Here is a 14,785-nt window from a genome sequence, read left to right as displayed (position 1 = left end):
TTTAATTAAATAAAAAAAAGATCATTGTATAATTGTAATAATGGAAGAATGCTTAATGCTATATTATTTGTCGATTGGCGTTAGAAATGGTTTTGGAAAAAACGCCTTAACTATATTGAGTTAAGAATTATTTTTAAACGTCACTATTATTTCACAAGTGTAAAACACGTTAACTACACTTTGTTAGACGTTCTATCTGAGATAAATAGTGTGGCCAATTCTCTTGTACACAATCTCTAAACTAAACTAAAATGACACATCTAAATCTATTGCTATCCCTTTCATAATGTTGCTTGCGGAAAAGGATATACCTGTTAATTTAGTTTAGAGATTGTCTACAAGAGAATTGGCCCCATTATTAAATTTATTTTATAATAATTAGAATAAATTATAGCCTCACTTTTTATTTATTAAAATTTAACATATAAGTTACAAGATTTACAATGAATTGACTATTATTGGAATTTTATTTCATTACATTTAATTTTTTTTTTAATCAAAGCCGGAATTTAGTCTTAGTGATATTAGAATCACTACCCATATTATAAGTGTGAAAGTGGGTGTGTTTGTTAGTTTGTCCTTCAATCATGCCACAATGGAGTAACGCATCGACGTGATTTTTGCAATGGGTATAGTTGGCCTGGAGAGACATAGATTACTTTTATCCCGGAAAATCAAAGAGTTCCCACGGGATTTTTGAAAATCTAAATCTCATCAGCTATTTCTAATAAATAAAGCCTATCATTTAAAAGAAAGCTCAGAGTCACTCAGCGGACGATGGAAAGAGTTTGGAGTTTCTCTACGTTATCAAATCAGATATAAGGAGATTAGAGTAACCGACATAGCTCAACGGGTTGCGAAGATGAAGTGGCAATGGACAGTTTGAAAAATGAAATGAAATGAAAAAAATAATAGAACTATCATTCAGCTAAAACATCTAACAATAATGCGTCACATAACACGTTACAATATAACATAGTCCTACTATATAGTACGTTAATATATAATAACATATCACTGTATGGTAATCAAGCTATCGTCCGTATGGCGCGCCACACGGCGTGGCGTGGCGTGGCGTGGCATGTGGTGGCGTGGCGTGACGTCACGCCACTGTGCGCCGCACTAACAGAAGCAAGCGTAGAACCTGGACATGTCGATTTTCCAATACGTGTCCAGTTGACTTCTGGAAAATTCCCGAAACAATACGTGTGCATTAAATCGCAACCATTATTTTTTTTAGTTCATTTTTAATTGCATAATTTATTTATTAAAAAGTGCAAAATAAGCGAGTGAAATTTACATTTGCGAAACGCATCACCATTGGTCGAAACGGAACGTGACGTCACGATTCACGTTTTCAAATTTTTAATCTATGGCAATACTGTCACGTGACAGGTGTCTAACGTGAATCGTGACGTCATTCAAAGCCCGCGTAAAATGGCGGCGTTAGAACAGATCAAATTTTAGCTATATTTTAAATATTATTTTAAAACAAAATTGTGTATTTGAAACAATATTAATAATATTTTTTACTATGTTATAACAATGTAAAAAGTGAATTAAAATTATAAAAAAATACATGCATATTCCCCTATTGTATTCAAAAATGTATGAGTTGTTTTTAAAAAAGACCGGCGGGCTGATTACGTATCTCGCGACAGGCTTGCGACGAGCGTAAATCTCGCAACCATTGCTATCAAACGTCCAGCTAGAGAGAGACAGAATAGCCACAAAGCAAAACAAGAAGAAGAGAGACAGCAAATGAACGATCGCATTGCTACTGCTGTCGCGTTGCTGTCGCTACTGCAACGTTTTACGTAGTCACCACGCGGTTTTCAGACTATGCAGCTGTGCGTTACGCGTGCGGTGTTTTAGCCTCTTACCATCAGGGGTCGTTGGGGTGCGGCGGGGAAGCCCCGCTACTGTCCTCCGACTGCAGGCCTTCGCCTAGCTCCGTGCCCACCTGTCAATAACAACACTATCTATACTTCTATACTAATATTATAAAGAGGTAAAGTTTGTAAGTTTGTTTGTAGGGGGTAATCTCTGAAACTACTGAACCGAATTTGAATTTTTTTTCATCAGTAGAAAGCTACCTACGTCATTTGAGCACGGAGGACGCCATCTTGTAAGTGTTATAAGCAGTACCGAAAATATTGGAATTCAATTTTTATTTTAGCAAGTTATTTATTATGATACAACAGAAACAAGTGCGAAATATTTAATAGTTCTTTGGCCTCTTTTAAAAAACATGTCAGAAGTTGTTTCACTAACTTGTAATTTTATATACATATTACCTCGTTCTTGTTATTCTACGCTTCGTTTTTATTCCATCCACTCATTTATTATTCCATCACTAAGTATTGTTAAGATAATTTTTTCATTTATTGTAATATTGTTGCGGGTTTTTTTTTCATGTATTCCCATAGTTTTAATACGTCTATTTTGTAGTTTCTGTTTCTTTTTTATGCATGCTGTGGTCCCTTCGAGTAGGCTCAATTTACATATATGATAATAGTTAGTTAGATATAAATAAAATTAATGAAATTTGTTTTATTTTTAGTGAACTCTCTGTAATTTTCGCTTTTCACGGTACAGGGTACAAGTGTACACCTAAAGTGGACCGTCTCCTTTCGTGTGTTGCTTACCTTGAGCACGTCGTGTAGAGAGCTCATGCTGCCCAGACTCAGCGGAGTGAGGCATCGCTCCAGTGCAGATCCGCTGCCGAGAGAACCGCCGCCGACCGACCTGTATATATATAAGGCCATTTTCCGATTAGTCGGTGTCTTCAAACAGCTTCCAAAAATTATTTTGAGAAATCCGTCAGACACCCCAACCCTCTAGTAGTTGAGGCCGCATCTGGCACCCCCGATCGCGACGACCCTCTTGATAAAAGACGCCCTAAGCACGTCTCTAACGACCCCGACGATCAAATCATGACCGACAATGCACCCTATTTTGTGGGACAAATGAATATTCCGCTTTTGCGGATGCGGATGCAGATATCCGTAACACCCGTGTTGGGTACCATTGTGCACTTTTTGATTGGTCAGTTAGCGGAACGAAGATATCAACTGTCAAACACGCGCCACTCTGGCCCCACCCACTTTCTTTGCAGGTCATTACTTTTTGCAAATATGAATCCGCATCCGTAAAAGCTCCATATTAATTTACCGCTGATGCGGATGCAGATGTCTGAATTAATGGGAATGTTCCGGATTTGCGGATGCGAATATCCGTAACACCCCTGGAATGGAGTAGGTATCCTTACCTGTCCATCGCTCGATGTGTCGGCGGGGAGGGGGGCGCCTCCGTCGGCGCGTCGCGGGAGCGCCCGCGCCATGAACCTGATAACATATTTTTTTATCAACTTTTACCCCAAACTCTCTGAGCTGGAGCGCACCACGGTAAATTTCCATACGCAATTTCTTTTTCTGCAAAATCTGTGAACTATAGAACTATTTGGAAGCGCGCGCACTGCGGAATTAATTCCGCACCGGATTTCGATACATTTAAATTCAAATTTACAGATTTTGAAACGCACCACAACTCACCGCCCCGTGGTGCGCGCTAGCTCTCGCTCTCTCTCTCTCTTTGACATATTACTCACTACAGTGCAACTCTCAGCGAGGCTCTCTTGGCACTTGAATGACATTGACAGGGGGGCGCTGTTGGAGAACAAAGGCTTGGAATATTCAAACAAGAACAAAGGGGACACTTGACGGTAACTTTAGTTCAGATTTTCGCCACGCGCCAAGATAGCCTTGTCGCACTGTATACTCTACCAGAACAAAATTAGCCAGATTCTTTTGTTTAGTAGAAGATATAGGGATGAAGTGAATTCTCAGATCCCATAAGCATACATACAAGTAAAATTAGAATAAAATGACCAATGAATTCTTTAACGCTTATGCTTTACTTAAATAATTCGTTGACCAGATTCCGTTTTTCCGTTTTCGTGTTTGTTTTTTGCCTTTTTGTTATTGTTTTTTTTTTTTAATTTTCTTTTCCCTCTATTCTCTCTTCCCCAGTCGAGTTTGTTGTTTTTCTTATGTAAATTCCATCTGTGAAAACCTGTCATTAGCTTCAATTTTCTTCTGTTCTTATCTATTTACATTTTACAATTAGCTGCAAGTTTTCCTGTTAAATAAAAACCACTACCCCTATGATAAATGCGAAAGTGTGTTTGTTTGTTGGTTTGCCCTTCAATCACGTCGCAACGCATTGACGTGTTTTTTTGCATGAGTATGGTTTAAGACCTGGAGAGTGACATAGGATACTTTATATCCCGGAAAATCAAAGAGTTCCCACGGGATTTTTAAAAAGCTAGTTAAAAATAAATGAAACACGTACCGTTATAGGATCCGGTGGGGTGTGATATTGTTAGAGGTGACGTCCGTTTGCTGCTATCTCGACTGCCGAACATCTGACCAACAAATGCAACGTTCATTATGTGGCTAATCCTTATATATAACGTAATAATATTTTTTAAATAAATAAATAAATTATTTATTGATCAAAAACATACATAGGTTACAAGTACATCTGCATATTTAAAAGTACAAAATACATGCTTATAATAACATACCAATTTTGTTAAGTATACAGAAATACCGACTGTCCCTAAGCTAGGTATATACCTGTGTTTTATTTTATAATAAAAAGGAAATGAAATCGGCATGTAAGGTAGATATAAAATTAAACATATTTACACTATTACAGTGTGTGTGTGTGTGTGTGTGTGCATTATATATTTATTTTTTTCCCCCTTCTCGGGCCCATGTACTGTTGGCGCAGAGATAAACTTCGAGCGACGTGACTGTCTGAGTATAGATTTTAGACACTCTCTCAATGGTACTGATTCTGAGCACAATCTAAACTTATTTAGTATTCGCATCTTCTTCTTACTAATGTAATATGAAAAGGACAGACGCAGTTTGACAGTTTTAAATTTAATTTTTAAATGGTAAAACCCGTGATTTTAGCGCAAAGTCGCAATCTACTGTTTAAATTTGTAGCGTGCACTAAAATCTAGAGTCTTTAAATGTAAAGTTCATGTTCTGTCCCTTTTTAGCATTGTTGAAAAGAAAAGGATGCAGATACTCTAAATTTAGTTTAGATAAAGACAACGGAATCGGTGCCTAAAACGTTCCCGACCATAAGAATATCTGAGAGGTTACTACGGATAGGGAACTGAGGCCCCGTACCTATGGGGCCTGTGGCTCCTATCTGATGAGGGTCTTACCTGGTGATGGTGCTCATGGTCCGCAGTCTCCACAGTGGTGGGCAGGTCCAACAGACGCTGTGATCGTATGCCGTCCCCGGGGCCCATGTGCGAGACGTGCGCGAAGTTCGTTGGCGCTGAGATCAACTTCGAGCGACGTTCCGATCTGTATACAAACAACGTACAGTGCGACAAGGCTCTTTTGGCACTTCAATGACATTGACAGTGGGGCGTACTTGTAGGACAAAGGCTGCCAGTAAATAAAATCTCCTCAATTTTACCGAATATATTGAAAACTAGCTGATGCCCGCGACTTCGTACACGTGGACTTAGGTTTTTAAAAATCCCGTGGGAACTCCTTGATTTCCCGAGATAAAAAGTAGCCTATGTCACTCTCCAGGTCTTTATCTATACCCATGCAAAAAATCACCTCAATTCGTTGCACAGTTGCGACGTGATTGAAAGACAAACCAATAAACCAACAAACATACACACTTTCGCATTTATAATAAGGGTACTGATCAATGTTGAAAATCGTTTATCTAATTTTAACTGAAAGAGACATTTGGAAAGCCGTCTCTGTTTCCACATCTACTAGGTTATCACAGCTTTCAGCCGCACTCAGAGTCGCTAATCGTTACTGAAGATTGAGTTAAACGAGACAGATTTACGTGACAGATATAGCTCTGTCTCGTTTTAACTAAACTTAAGTAACGATTAAGCGACTCTGAGTACGGCTGTTAATGTTTGTGTACGAACTTACAATCGGTTGTGAGCCTCTATCGCCTGGTGGGACTGTTCGCGCACGGAGAACCGCCGCTTGTTTGTGCCGTACGACGTGTGATCCAGGTTCAACGGGCCCTCTGAAAAATAACACGATGTTACATCTATGGCAATAATGATATGGTCCTTCAAACCGGATTTGGCTAAAAACATGAAATAAATCAATCAAGTGCGTGCCGGAGGACGAGGACAAGATGGTACTTCGAACCGGATTTGGCAAAACATGAAATAAATAAGTCAAGTGCGAGACGGAGGATGAGGACAACATGGTCCTTCGAACCGGATTTGGCTAAAAACATGAAATAAATCAGTCAAGTGCGAGACGGAGTACGAGTTCTGTGAAAATTTCAACTATGTACCTATTACGGTCCACGAGATACACGGGACGGACGGACGGACGGACGGACGGACGGACGGACGGATGGATGGATGGAGGAGGCTAGTACTATTCGGGTATGGAGGGTTTCTAGAAAGGAATGGGAAATGTAAAGTGGTTGAGAAAGCTGTAATAAAATAATACATAAAAAAAAACTAACAAAAACGCAATACTTACGTGACAGTAGAGGTCGCAAGTAAACGAGGTAAGGTGCAGTATCAGCAGTGAAGGGAAAGGCCGTGCCCGCCCCTCCCACTAATACGATCCAACCCGCTTCGTCCAGCGGACGCGCGTTTGCTGCAAACACATTTTATTTTTCAAATCAATTACTAATTATACTGATTAATTACTGATAATTACTTTACTGATTAATTTTACTGTAATTCCATGCAATTCGGCTAGGAAGATCGCCACCTCTATACACGTACAGTCGTACACCATCTATCGGAGCCAAGTCATGGCGGTGGTTTTCTCGGTCGAGATGCATGGAAAGCCGTACTTATTAGTTAGTATTTGTGATCTTTTTATCTTCATGTTTTGTTCTTTGTTGTGGTTTTTTTTGGTTTTTTTTCTGTACATTTGTTTGGTGTTGTTGTGTTTCGTATTATTGTAAACTGTGCGCTTTGGTCCCAAATAAAAGATAATTATTATTATTAAATCAATTTAATTAAGGCGATATGGGATTGAAGTTGGACACGTGTGCTCTCTAAGACGCGTTGCGGGCGACTGATAGCCTGTCAGGGCACGGGAGCGGTAGTCTGGGCCGTCCGAGCGCAAATTTTTTGCACGCTTTTTATAAATATTTATATTTAAAATCCTATGTGCTAACTGTTACCATAAAATAATACTGTGTTACAATCGAACAGACTGTCGACCCGACAAAACCAATTCATAATTTTAATCTAAATATATAAAAGGAAAAGGTGACTGACTGATCTATCAATGCACAGCTGAAACTACTAAACGGATTGGGCTGAAATTTTGCATGCAGATTATGACGTAGGCATTCGCTAAGGGATTTTTTGAAAATTCAACCCAAATTAAGATAAAAAACAACCCAAATTCAAATTAAGAAAAGAAAAACAAACAAAGATAATTAGTTTACGGTTAATATTATTATAGATGTTTAGTTATTCTATGGTGATTTTTTTTCAATGGTAATGGTAATTTTTTGTGATTTTTTTCCCTCTACTTGGGCTATATGCCAAATTTCATGATTCTAGGTCAACAGGAAGTATTCTAAAGGTTTTGATTACCTTGACGGGTCTAACAGACACGACCCGACCCTATAATGGTTCCTTTTTTCTTTTGAGGTACGGAACCCTGAAAAATAGAAATCATCTTACGTAAATTAATAGTCTGCACCCACTCTCCCGACTCGATATCGTAGATGTCGATGTGTGATGTCGTGAATATCAGCAAGTGGCTGTCGTTGATGGCTGCAAAGGAAAACAACGTTTACATTGAGATCTATAGAAAGAAAGAAAGAAAGAAATAAATAAAGAAAGAAACACATCACATGTTATACCTAAGAGTTGGTTATCGCAGCGCTTCACCCACTTGAGCATCTAAGCGAAAACGTTGCAAGCAGAAGAAGCGCCGGAATAAACTGTGTCGTGTGTGGCACAACACGAAAATGTTGCAAGCAGAAGAAGCGCTGGAATAAATTGTTTCATGTGTGGCACAACACGAAAAAAGCACTTTTGTGTGGACACTTACCATGGTAGACAGGATGTGCGGTATACATCAGCTCAGTATCTCGCGCTCTCAATCCCGCACGGTCCACGTACAATGCCAGAGCACTGAACACCAGAAGCCAGTCCTGGCCCGCAGGCCTGGCACAGAGGGGCCTAGCTCCGGAGTGTGCCAGGAACACGCCCACTTGGTTCTCTGGATGCACCAGCGCTGCAACAAAACATGAACAATAATAACAAAACATGAGCATCGATAGCTCAACGGTTAAAGGAGCGGACTGAAAACCGAAAGGTCACCGGTTCAAATTCCACCCGTTGCACTGTCGTACCTACTCTTAGCACCCAGCTTTACGCTTAATTGGAGGGGAAAGGGGAATATTAGTCAGCAATTAACTTGGCTAATATTCTTTTAAAAAATAAAATTCGAGCTCGCTTCGCTCGCGCTTTGTCCCTTTTTGAGTTGTTTTATTCCGATACAAGTTAGCGCTTGACTGCGATCTTTCCTGGTGGCAAGAGTAACCGATTTTTTAACTCTCTAAAACTCTATAATAGATGGCGCTATAGCAACTTATCACCGGCGCCGCGCCGCCGCTCTTTGTCACGTAAGGCCCAATACTCACAGACGGCAGGCGGGTGAGGATGCGGGTCGTGGTTGGGTCGCAGCGTGTGCGCGACCAGGCCGCCTCTGTAGCCCAACAGTAAGCGGCCTCGGAGAAGCTGCACACTCAACACCGGCGCCGCCGCTCTTTGTCACGTAAGGCCAATACTCACAGACGGCAGGCGGGTGAGGATGCGGGTCGTGGTTGGGTCGCAGCGTGTGCGCGACCAGGCCGCCTCTGTAGCCCAACAGTAAGCGGCCTCGGAGAAGCTGCACACTCAACACCGGCGCCGCCGCTCTTTGTCACGTAAGGCCAATACTCACAGACGGCAGGCGGGTGAGGATGCGGGTCGTGGTTGGGTCGCAGCGTGTGCGCGACCAGGCCGCCTCTGTAGCCCAACAGTAAGCGGCCTCGGAGAAGCTGCACACTCAACACCGGCGCCGCCGCTCTTTGTCACGTAAGGCCAATACTCACAGACGGCAGGCGGGTGAGGATGCGGGTCGTGGTTGGGTCGCAGCGTGTGCGCGACCAGGCCGCCTCTGTAGCCCAACAGTAAGCGGCCTCGGAGAAGCTGCACACTCAACACCGGCGCCGCCGCTCTTTGTCACGTAAGGCCAATACTCACAGACGGCAGGCGGGTGAGGATGCGGGTCGTGGTTGGGTCGCAGCGTGTGCGCGACCAGGCCGCCTCTGTAGCCCAACAGTAAGCGGCCTCGGAGAAGCTGCACACTCAACACCGGCGCCGCCGCTCTTTGTCACGTAAGGCCAATACTCACAGACGGCAGGCGGGTGAGGATGCGGGTCGTGGTTGGGTCGCAGCGTGTGCGCGACCAGGCCGCCTCTGTAGCCCAACAGTAAGCGGCCTCGGAGAAGCTGCACACTCAACACCGGCGCCGCCGCTCTTTGTCACGTAAGGCCAATACTCACAGACGGCAGGCGGGTGAGGATGCGGGTCGTGGTTGGGTCGCAGCGTGTGCGCGACCAGGCCGCCTCTGTAGCCCAACAGTAAGCGGCCTCGGAGAAGCTGCACACTCAACACCGGCGCCGCCGCTCTCAGCTCTGCGACACGACACCGACGCGCCGCGGTTCGGGTTATCTCGTACACTATAACTACCCACGAATTCTGCAAACATAAATGTAAGATAGCCAAATTACTACTACTTGTGGACTACACAAATTTTTAAACCCCTATTTTAATACCTTAGGGATTGAATTTTCAATAATCCTTTCTTAGCGGATGCCTACGTCATAATAGCTATCTGCATGCCAAATTTCAGTTCCATTCGTCCAGTAGTTTGAGCTGTGCGTTGATAGATCAGCCAGTCAGCTTTCCCGTTGAAACTATTGGATAAAAAGTAGCCTATGTCCTTCTCCGGGATGTAAGCTTACTCTTTACCAAATTTCATCAAAATCGGTTAAACTGTTGGGCCGTGAAAAGCTAACAGACAGACAGGCACACTTTCGCATTTATAATATTAGTATGGATATGGACTTGAAACTATCTCTATGCTGAGTTTGTTGCGGGCTCTTCTCAGACCTGGGCGCGTTTGGAACCCTCGTAGCTTTAGTTTTAAGTTCGCGTAATAATAAATATCACCACTATATCTTACAAATCCAACAACCGACCATCAAAAAGAGTAAATTATTACCAATTTTGAATAAATTATTTGTATTTTTAATTTTTAATCTAGTACCGACCTGTCCTGGCCTCATTAGAAAGCTCAGAGTCACTCAGCGGGCGATGGAGATGATGCTTGGAGTTTCTCCACGTGATCAAATCAGATATGAGGAGATCGGTAGGAGAACTAGAGTAACCGACATAACTCAACGCGTTGCGAAGCTGAAGTGGCAACGAGCAGGGCACATAGTTCGTACAACCGATAGACGTTGGGGTCCCAAGGTGCTGGAATGGCGACCTCACACCGGAAGATCCCCACTAGGTGGACGGACGACATCAGACGACTCGCAGGGAGCCGCTGGATTCAGACGGCGCAAGACCGTGGCGTGTGGAAGTCCCTACATGTCCAGCTGTGGACGTCTATCGATGATGATGATGATGATGACTGACCTGTCTTTTGCACACTACAGCAAAGCCGTACGCGGAAGAATGCAACTCCCCGACCGCCACGTCGACGGCGCCTTTCGCTTCGCCCAGCTTGACGCTCTCTGCTTCGGGGCACTCGAGCGCGCGAATCGGCACCAGGCGGACGTGTCTGCCTCTACCCGCGATCACCACTGCAAACAATGAAATTCAAATTCAAATTCAAATTCAAATTTCTTTATTGCGAACTAGCTTATGCCCGCGACTTCGTCCGCGTGGACAACACAAATTTTAAACCCCTATTTAACACCATTAGGGTTACCCATCACCAGTCCAGTAGTTTGAGCTGTGCGTTTATAGATCAGTCAGTCAGTCAGTCAGTCAGTCAGTCACCTTTTCCTTTTATATATATATATAGATTAGTGTAAATTGCAAAATTTCGCAATTCTAACTTCAAAACTGACAGACTTTCATACAAACTTCAAACCCCTATTTTAACCCTTTATGGGGTTGAATCGAGAAAAATCCTTTCTTAGCGGATGCCTACATCATAATAGCTATCTGCATGCCGAATTTCAGCGCGATCAGTTCAGTAGTTTGAGCTGTGCGTTGATAGATCAGTCAGTCAGTCAGTCAGTCACCTTTTCCTTTTATATATATAGATATGGGTAAACAGTGCAGATATTACAAAACAAAAAGGTACAGCCAAATTCTGCCTATTAGCATGCAATATGTTATGATATACCTAACTACGTGTACATAGTTTTGATAAAATTAGTCGCATTAAATACTTAGTCACAAAAAAATACAAATTTAAATGATAATGTTAAAAATGTCAAAAATTAAAATAAAACTAAAACAGGCTACACAGTGTAACAGACTATGACAGAGTGAACTAAAGTGAGGTAACTCTCGGTTTGACAAATTTGGTTAATTTAATTCTAATATAAGCTGTGATTGCCTAGTGGTTGGGACGTCCTCCGGACCCCCAAATTTTCAGAGTTATGTGCGTTTTAATTAATTAAATATCACTTGCTTTAACGGTGAAGGAAAACATCGTGAGGAATCCTGCATGCCTGAGAGTTCTCCATAATGTTCTCAAAGGTGTGTGTGTTTAAATTCGCATAAAAATTATCACATCATCTTACAAATGCAACAACCGACCATCAAAAAGTGTAATTCATTACCTATTTTGAATAAACCATTTCAATTTTGAATTTTAGGCTAGGGGTGACGTGAAGTCAAAGATACCTAGTCGCTTCATGGCCTGCCTAGCATCACAATGTAGGTAACATTTGACGCCTGTCACTGTAGCTGAAGCCTCGACTTTTTGATAGAAGTTCTACAGTACAGTACGCGGCTGAAAGTAATGTACATCGACTTTAAGAAGGCGATAGCAGATTTGTAGAGCGCTGTCCCTGTCGTTGAGACAGAAACGTTATATAGATATGAGAGACAGAGACAACGCTCCACAAAGCCGAAATGTAATTCTAAAGTCCGATGTACATTACTTTCGGCCGCGTACTGTACTCACCTAGCAACTGCTCGGTGGGCACGTATCACAGGCAGTGTACGTGACACGTGTCCCTCTCACTACTCACACGAGTGAGAGAGACAGACAGAGACTAAATCTGCAGTACTCACCTAGCAACTGCTCGGTGGGCACGTATCGCAGGCGGTGTACGTGACACGTGTCCCTCTCACTACTCACACGAGTGAGAGAGACAGACAGAGACTACAATCTACAGTACTCACCTAGCAACTGTTCGGTGGGCACGTATCACAGGCTGTGTACGTGACACGTGTCCCTCTCACTACTCACACGAGTGAGAGAGACAGACAGAGACTAAATCTGCAGTACTCACCTAGCAACTGCTCGGTGGGCACGTATCGCAGGCGGTGTACGTGACACGTGTCCCTCTCACTACTCACACGAGTGAGAGAGACAGACAGAGACTACAATCTACAGTACTCACCTAGCAACTGTTCGGTGGGCACGTATCACAGGCTGTGTACGTGACACGTGTCCCTCTCACTACTCACACGAGTGAGAGAGACAGACAGAGACTACAATCTACAGTACTCACCTAGCAACTGTTCGGTGGGCACGTATCACAGGCTGTGTACGTGACACGTGTCCCTCTCACTACTCACACGAGTGAGAGAGACAGACAGAGACTACAATCTACAGTACTCACCTAGCAACTGTTCGGTGGGCACGTATCGCAGGCGGTGTACGTGACACGTGTCCCTCTCACTACTCACACGAGTGAGAGAGACAGACAGAGACTACAATCTACAGTACTCACCTAGCAACTGTTCGGTGGGCACGTATCACAGGCTGTGTACGTGACACGTGTCCCTCTCACTACTCACACGAGTGAGAGAGACAGACAGAGACTAAATCTGCAGTACTCACCTAGCAACTGCTCGGTGGGCACGTATCACAGGCTGTGTACGTGACACGTGTCCCTCTCACTACTCACACGAGTGAGAGAGACAGACAGAGACTACAATCTACAGTACTCACCTAGCAACTGTTCGGTGGGCACGTATCGCAGGCGGTGTACAGGCGCGATGGCACGTCGCGGCACCAACTCGGCACGCTCCAAGTCCAGTAGCGCTAGCCCGAACTCCCCTCCAACGCATACTCTGGTTCCTTCCACCACGCATGCGCACTGTGCGCCGCGAACCGCAGCGGCGCCGCTCGCGTCCGCTAGTACCGCAGCACTGTACACCTAAAAATTAAAAAAAAAAACCGGTCAACTGCGAGTCAGACTCGCACACCGAGGGTTCCGTAGCACAATCGTATTTTATCGACATTTTGCACGATAAATCAAAAACTATTATGCCTAAAAATAAATAAAAATCTTTTTTTTAAATGTACAAGTAAAGCCCTTTCGTATGATAACCCCACTTGGTATAGTAATCTTACTTCGAAAGTTGAAAATCTGTGAAGTATAGAACTACATAGAAGCGCGCGCACTGCGGAATTAATTCCGCATCGGATTTTGATAGATTTGAATTCAAATTTAATTCTAACACATTTAACTCACACATTTGTCGGGCAAATTATTCCTCTTGAGTATCCTATGCAATTCGCTTAGGGCCACCACCCACTTTGTCTTCTCCGATTCGGACTCCGCCAGCATTAGTGTGTGATACCTTTTACCGCCTTCCAGTTGTGATGTTGATATCTGAAAATTTATAATTTTAACAATTTTTGTAAGTATGTTTATGTTACTTTGTACTCGTCGTTTAATTAGTGTAATTGGCTTTATGGCCGTTCTAATTAAATAATAAATAAATAATAATAATAATAATCTGGTAAAATAATGTCAAAATTTGATACATTTCAACTTTATAGCGTTCAAACTATCTTGAGTGATTTCCATCATATATAGTAATATTTCTACGGCTATACTCACGTATCCAGTCGACGTTAGCCCGACTAGTTTCGAACCCATCTGGAGTCCTTTATCAAGGGGGTATAGCCGTAGAAATATACTATATATAATTTCAACTTTATATTAAACTAGCTTATGCTCGCGACTTCGTCCGCGTGGACTACACAAATTTCAACCCCCTCTTTCACCATCTTAGGGGTTGAATTTTCAAAAATCCTTTCCTAGCGGATGCCTACGTCATAATAGCTATCTGCATGCCAAATTTCAGCCCGATCCGTCCAGTAGTTTGAGCTGTGCGTTGATATATCAGTCAGTCAGTCACCTTTTCCTTTAATATATTTAGACTAGCTAATCAATATGTGTAAATATTGATGGTATGACAAACTATACAATCTCTTACCCTAAATATACACGGTATGTCTCGCTTGCTCGCGTGTATAACATCGGAGTCCTTGACAGATGTTACACTGAACTCAGGGTCGCGCATGTCCAGCACTTGACTCACACACACGGATGGCAGAGCGTTTCTGAAACCAAAGTTATTTTCTTAGGAATTTCCTCAGCCACATATAATCCGCGACAGGTTGAGATGGCAACCGGGGTGTGTAGCAGGGGGACGCCCCGCACACCCGCACGTCACTTATGCGCGCTGGCACTTAAC

General features: G+C 42.9%; 1 protein-coding gene across 1 annotated transcript in view; it reads right to left on the bottom strand.

Annotated features, from left to right (window-relative positions):
- Positions 1-14,785, bottom strand: part of gek (serine/threonine-protein kinase gek) — a 61,594-nt gene continuing 46,809 nt past the window's right edge. The window contains exons 34-48 of the mRNA XM_069507273.1: positions 14,525-14,651; positions 13,774-13,914; positions 13,248-13,455; positions 10,745-10,911; positions 9,604-9,799; positions 8,103-8,288; positions 7,730-7,822; positions 6,561-6,680; positions 5,988-6,087; positions 5,246-5,390; positions 4,354-4,426; positions 3,272-3,347; positions 2,649-2,748; positions 1,884-1,963; positions 1-1,183 (exon numbers count right to left, since the gene is read on the bottom strand). Coding sequence (XP_069363374.1) covers positions 1,886-1,963; positions 2,649-2,748; positions 3,272-3,347; positions 4,354-4,426; positions 5,246-5,390; positions 5,988-6,087; positions 6,561-6,680; positions 7,730-7,822; positions 8,103-8,288; positions 9,604-9,799; positions 10,745-10,911; positions 13,248-13,455; positions 13,774-13,914; positions 14,525-14,651 — 1,810 coding nt within the window. The 3' untranslated portion in view covers positions 1-1,183; positions 1,884-1,885. The remainder of the gene's footprint in view (positions 1,184-1,883; positions 1,964-2,648; positions 2,749-3,271; positions 3,348-4,353; positions 4,427-5,245; positions 5,391-5,987; positions 6,088-6,560; positions 6,681-7,729; positions 7,823-8,102; positions 8,289-9,603; positions 9,800-10,744; positions 10,912-13,247; positions 13,456-13,773; positions 13,915-14,524; positions 14,652-14,785) is intronic.

This window comes from Maniola hyperantus, chromosome 25, assembly GCF_902806685.2.
Source record: "Maniola hyperantus chromosome 25, iAphHyp1.2, whole genome shotgun sequence".
Lineage (NCBI taxonomy): Eukaryota > Metazoa > Arthropoda > Insecta > Lepidoptera > Nymphalidae > Maniola > Maniola hyperantus.
This window is presented reverse-complemented; position numbering and strand designations above follow the sequence as displayed.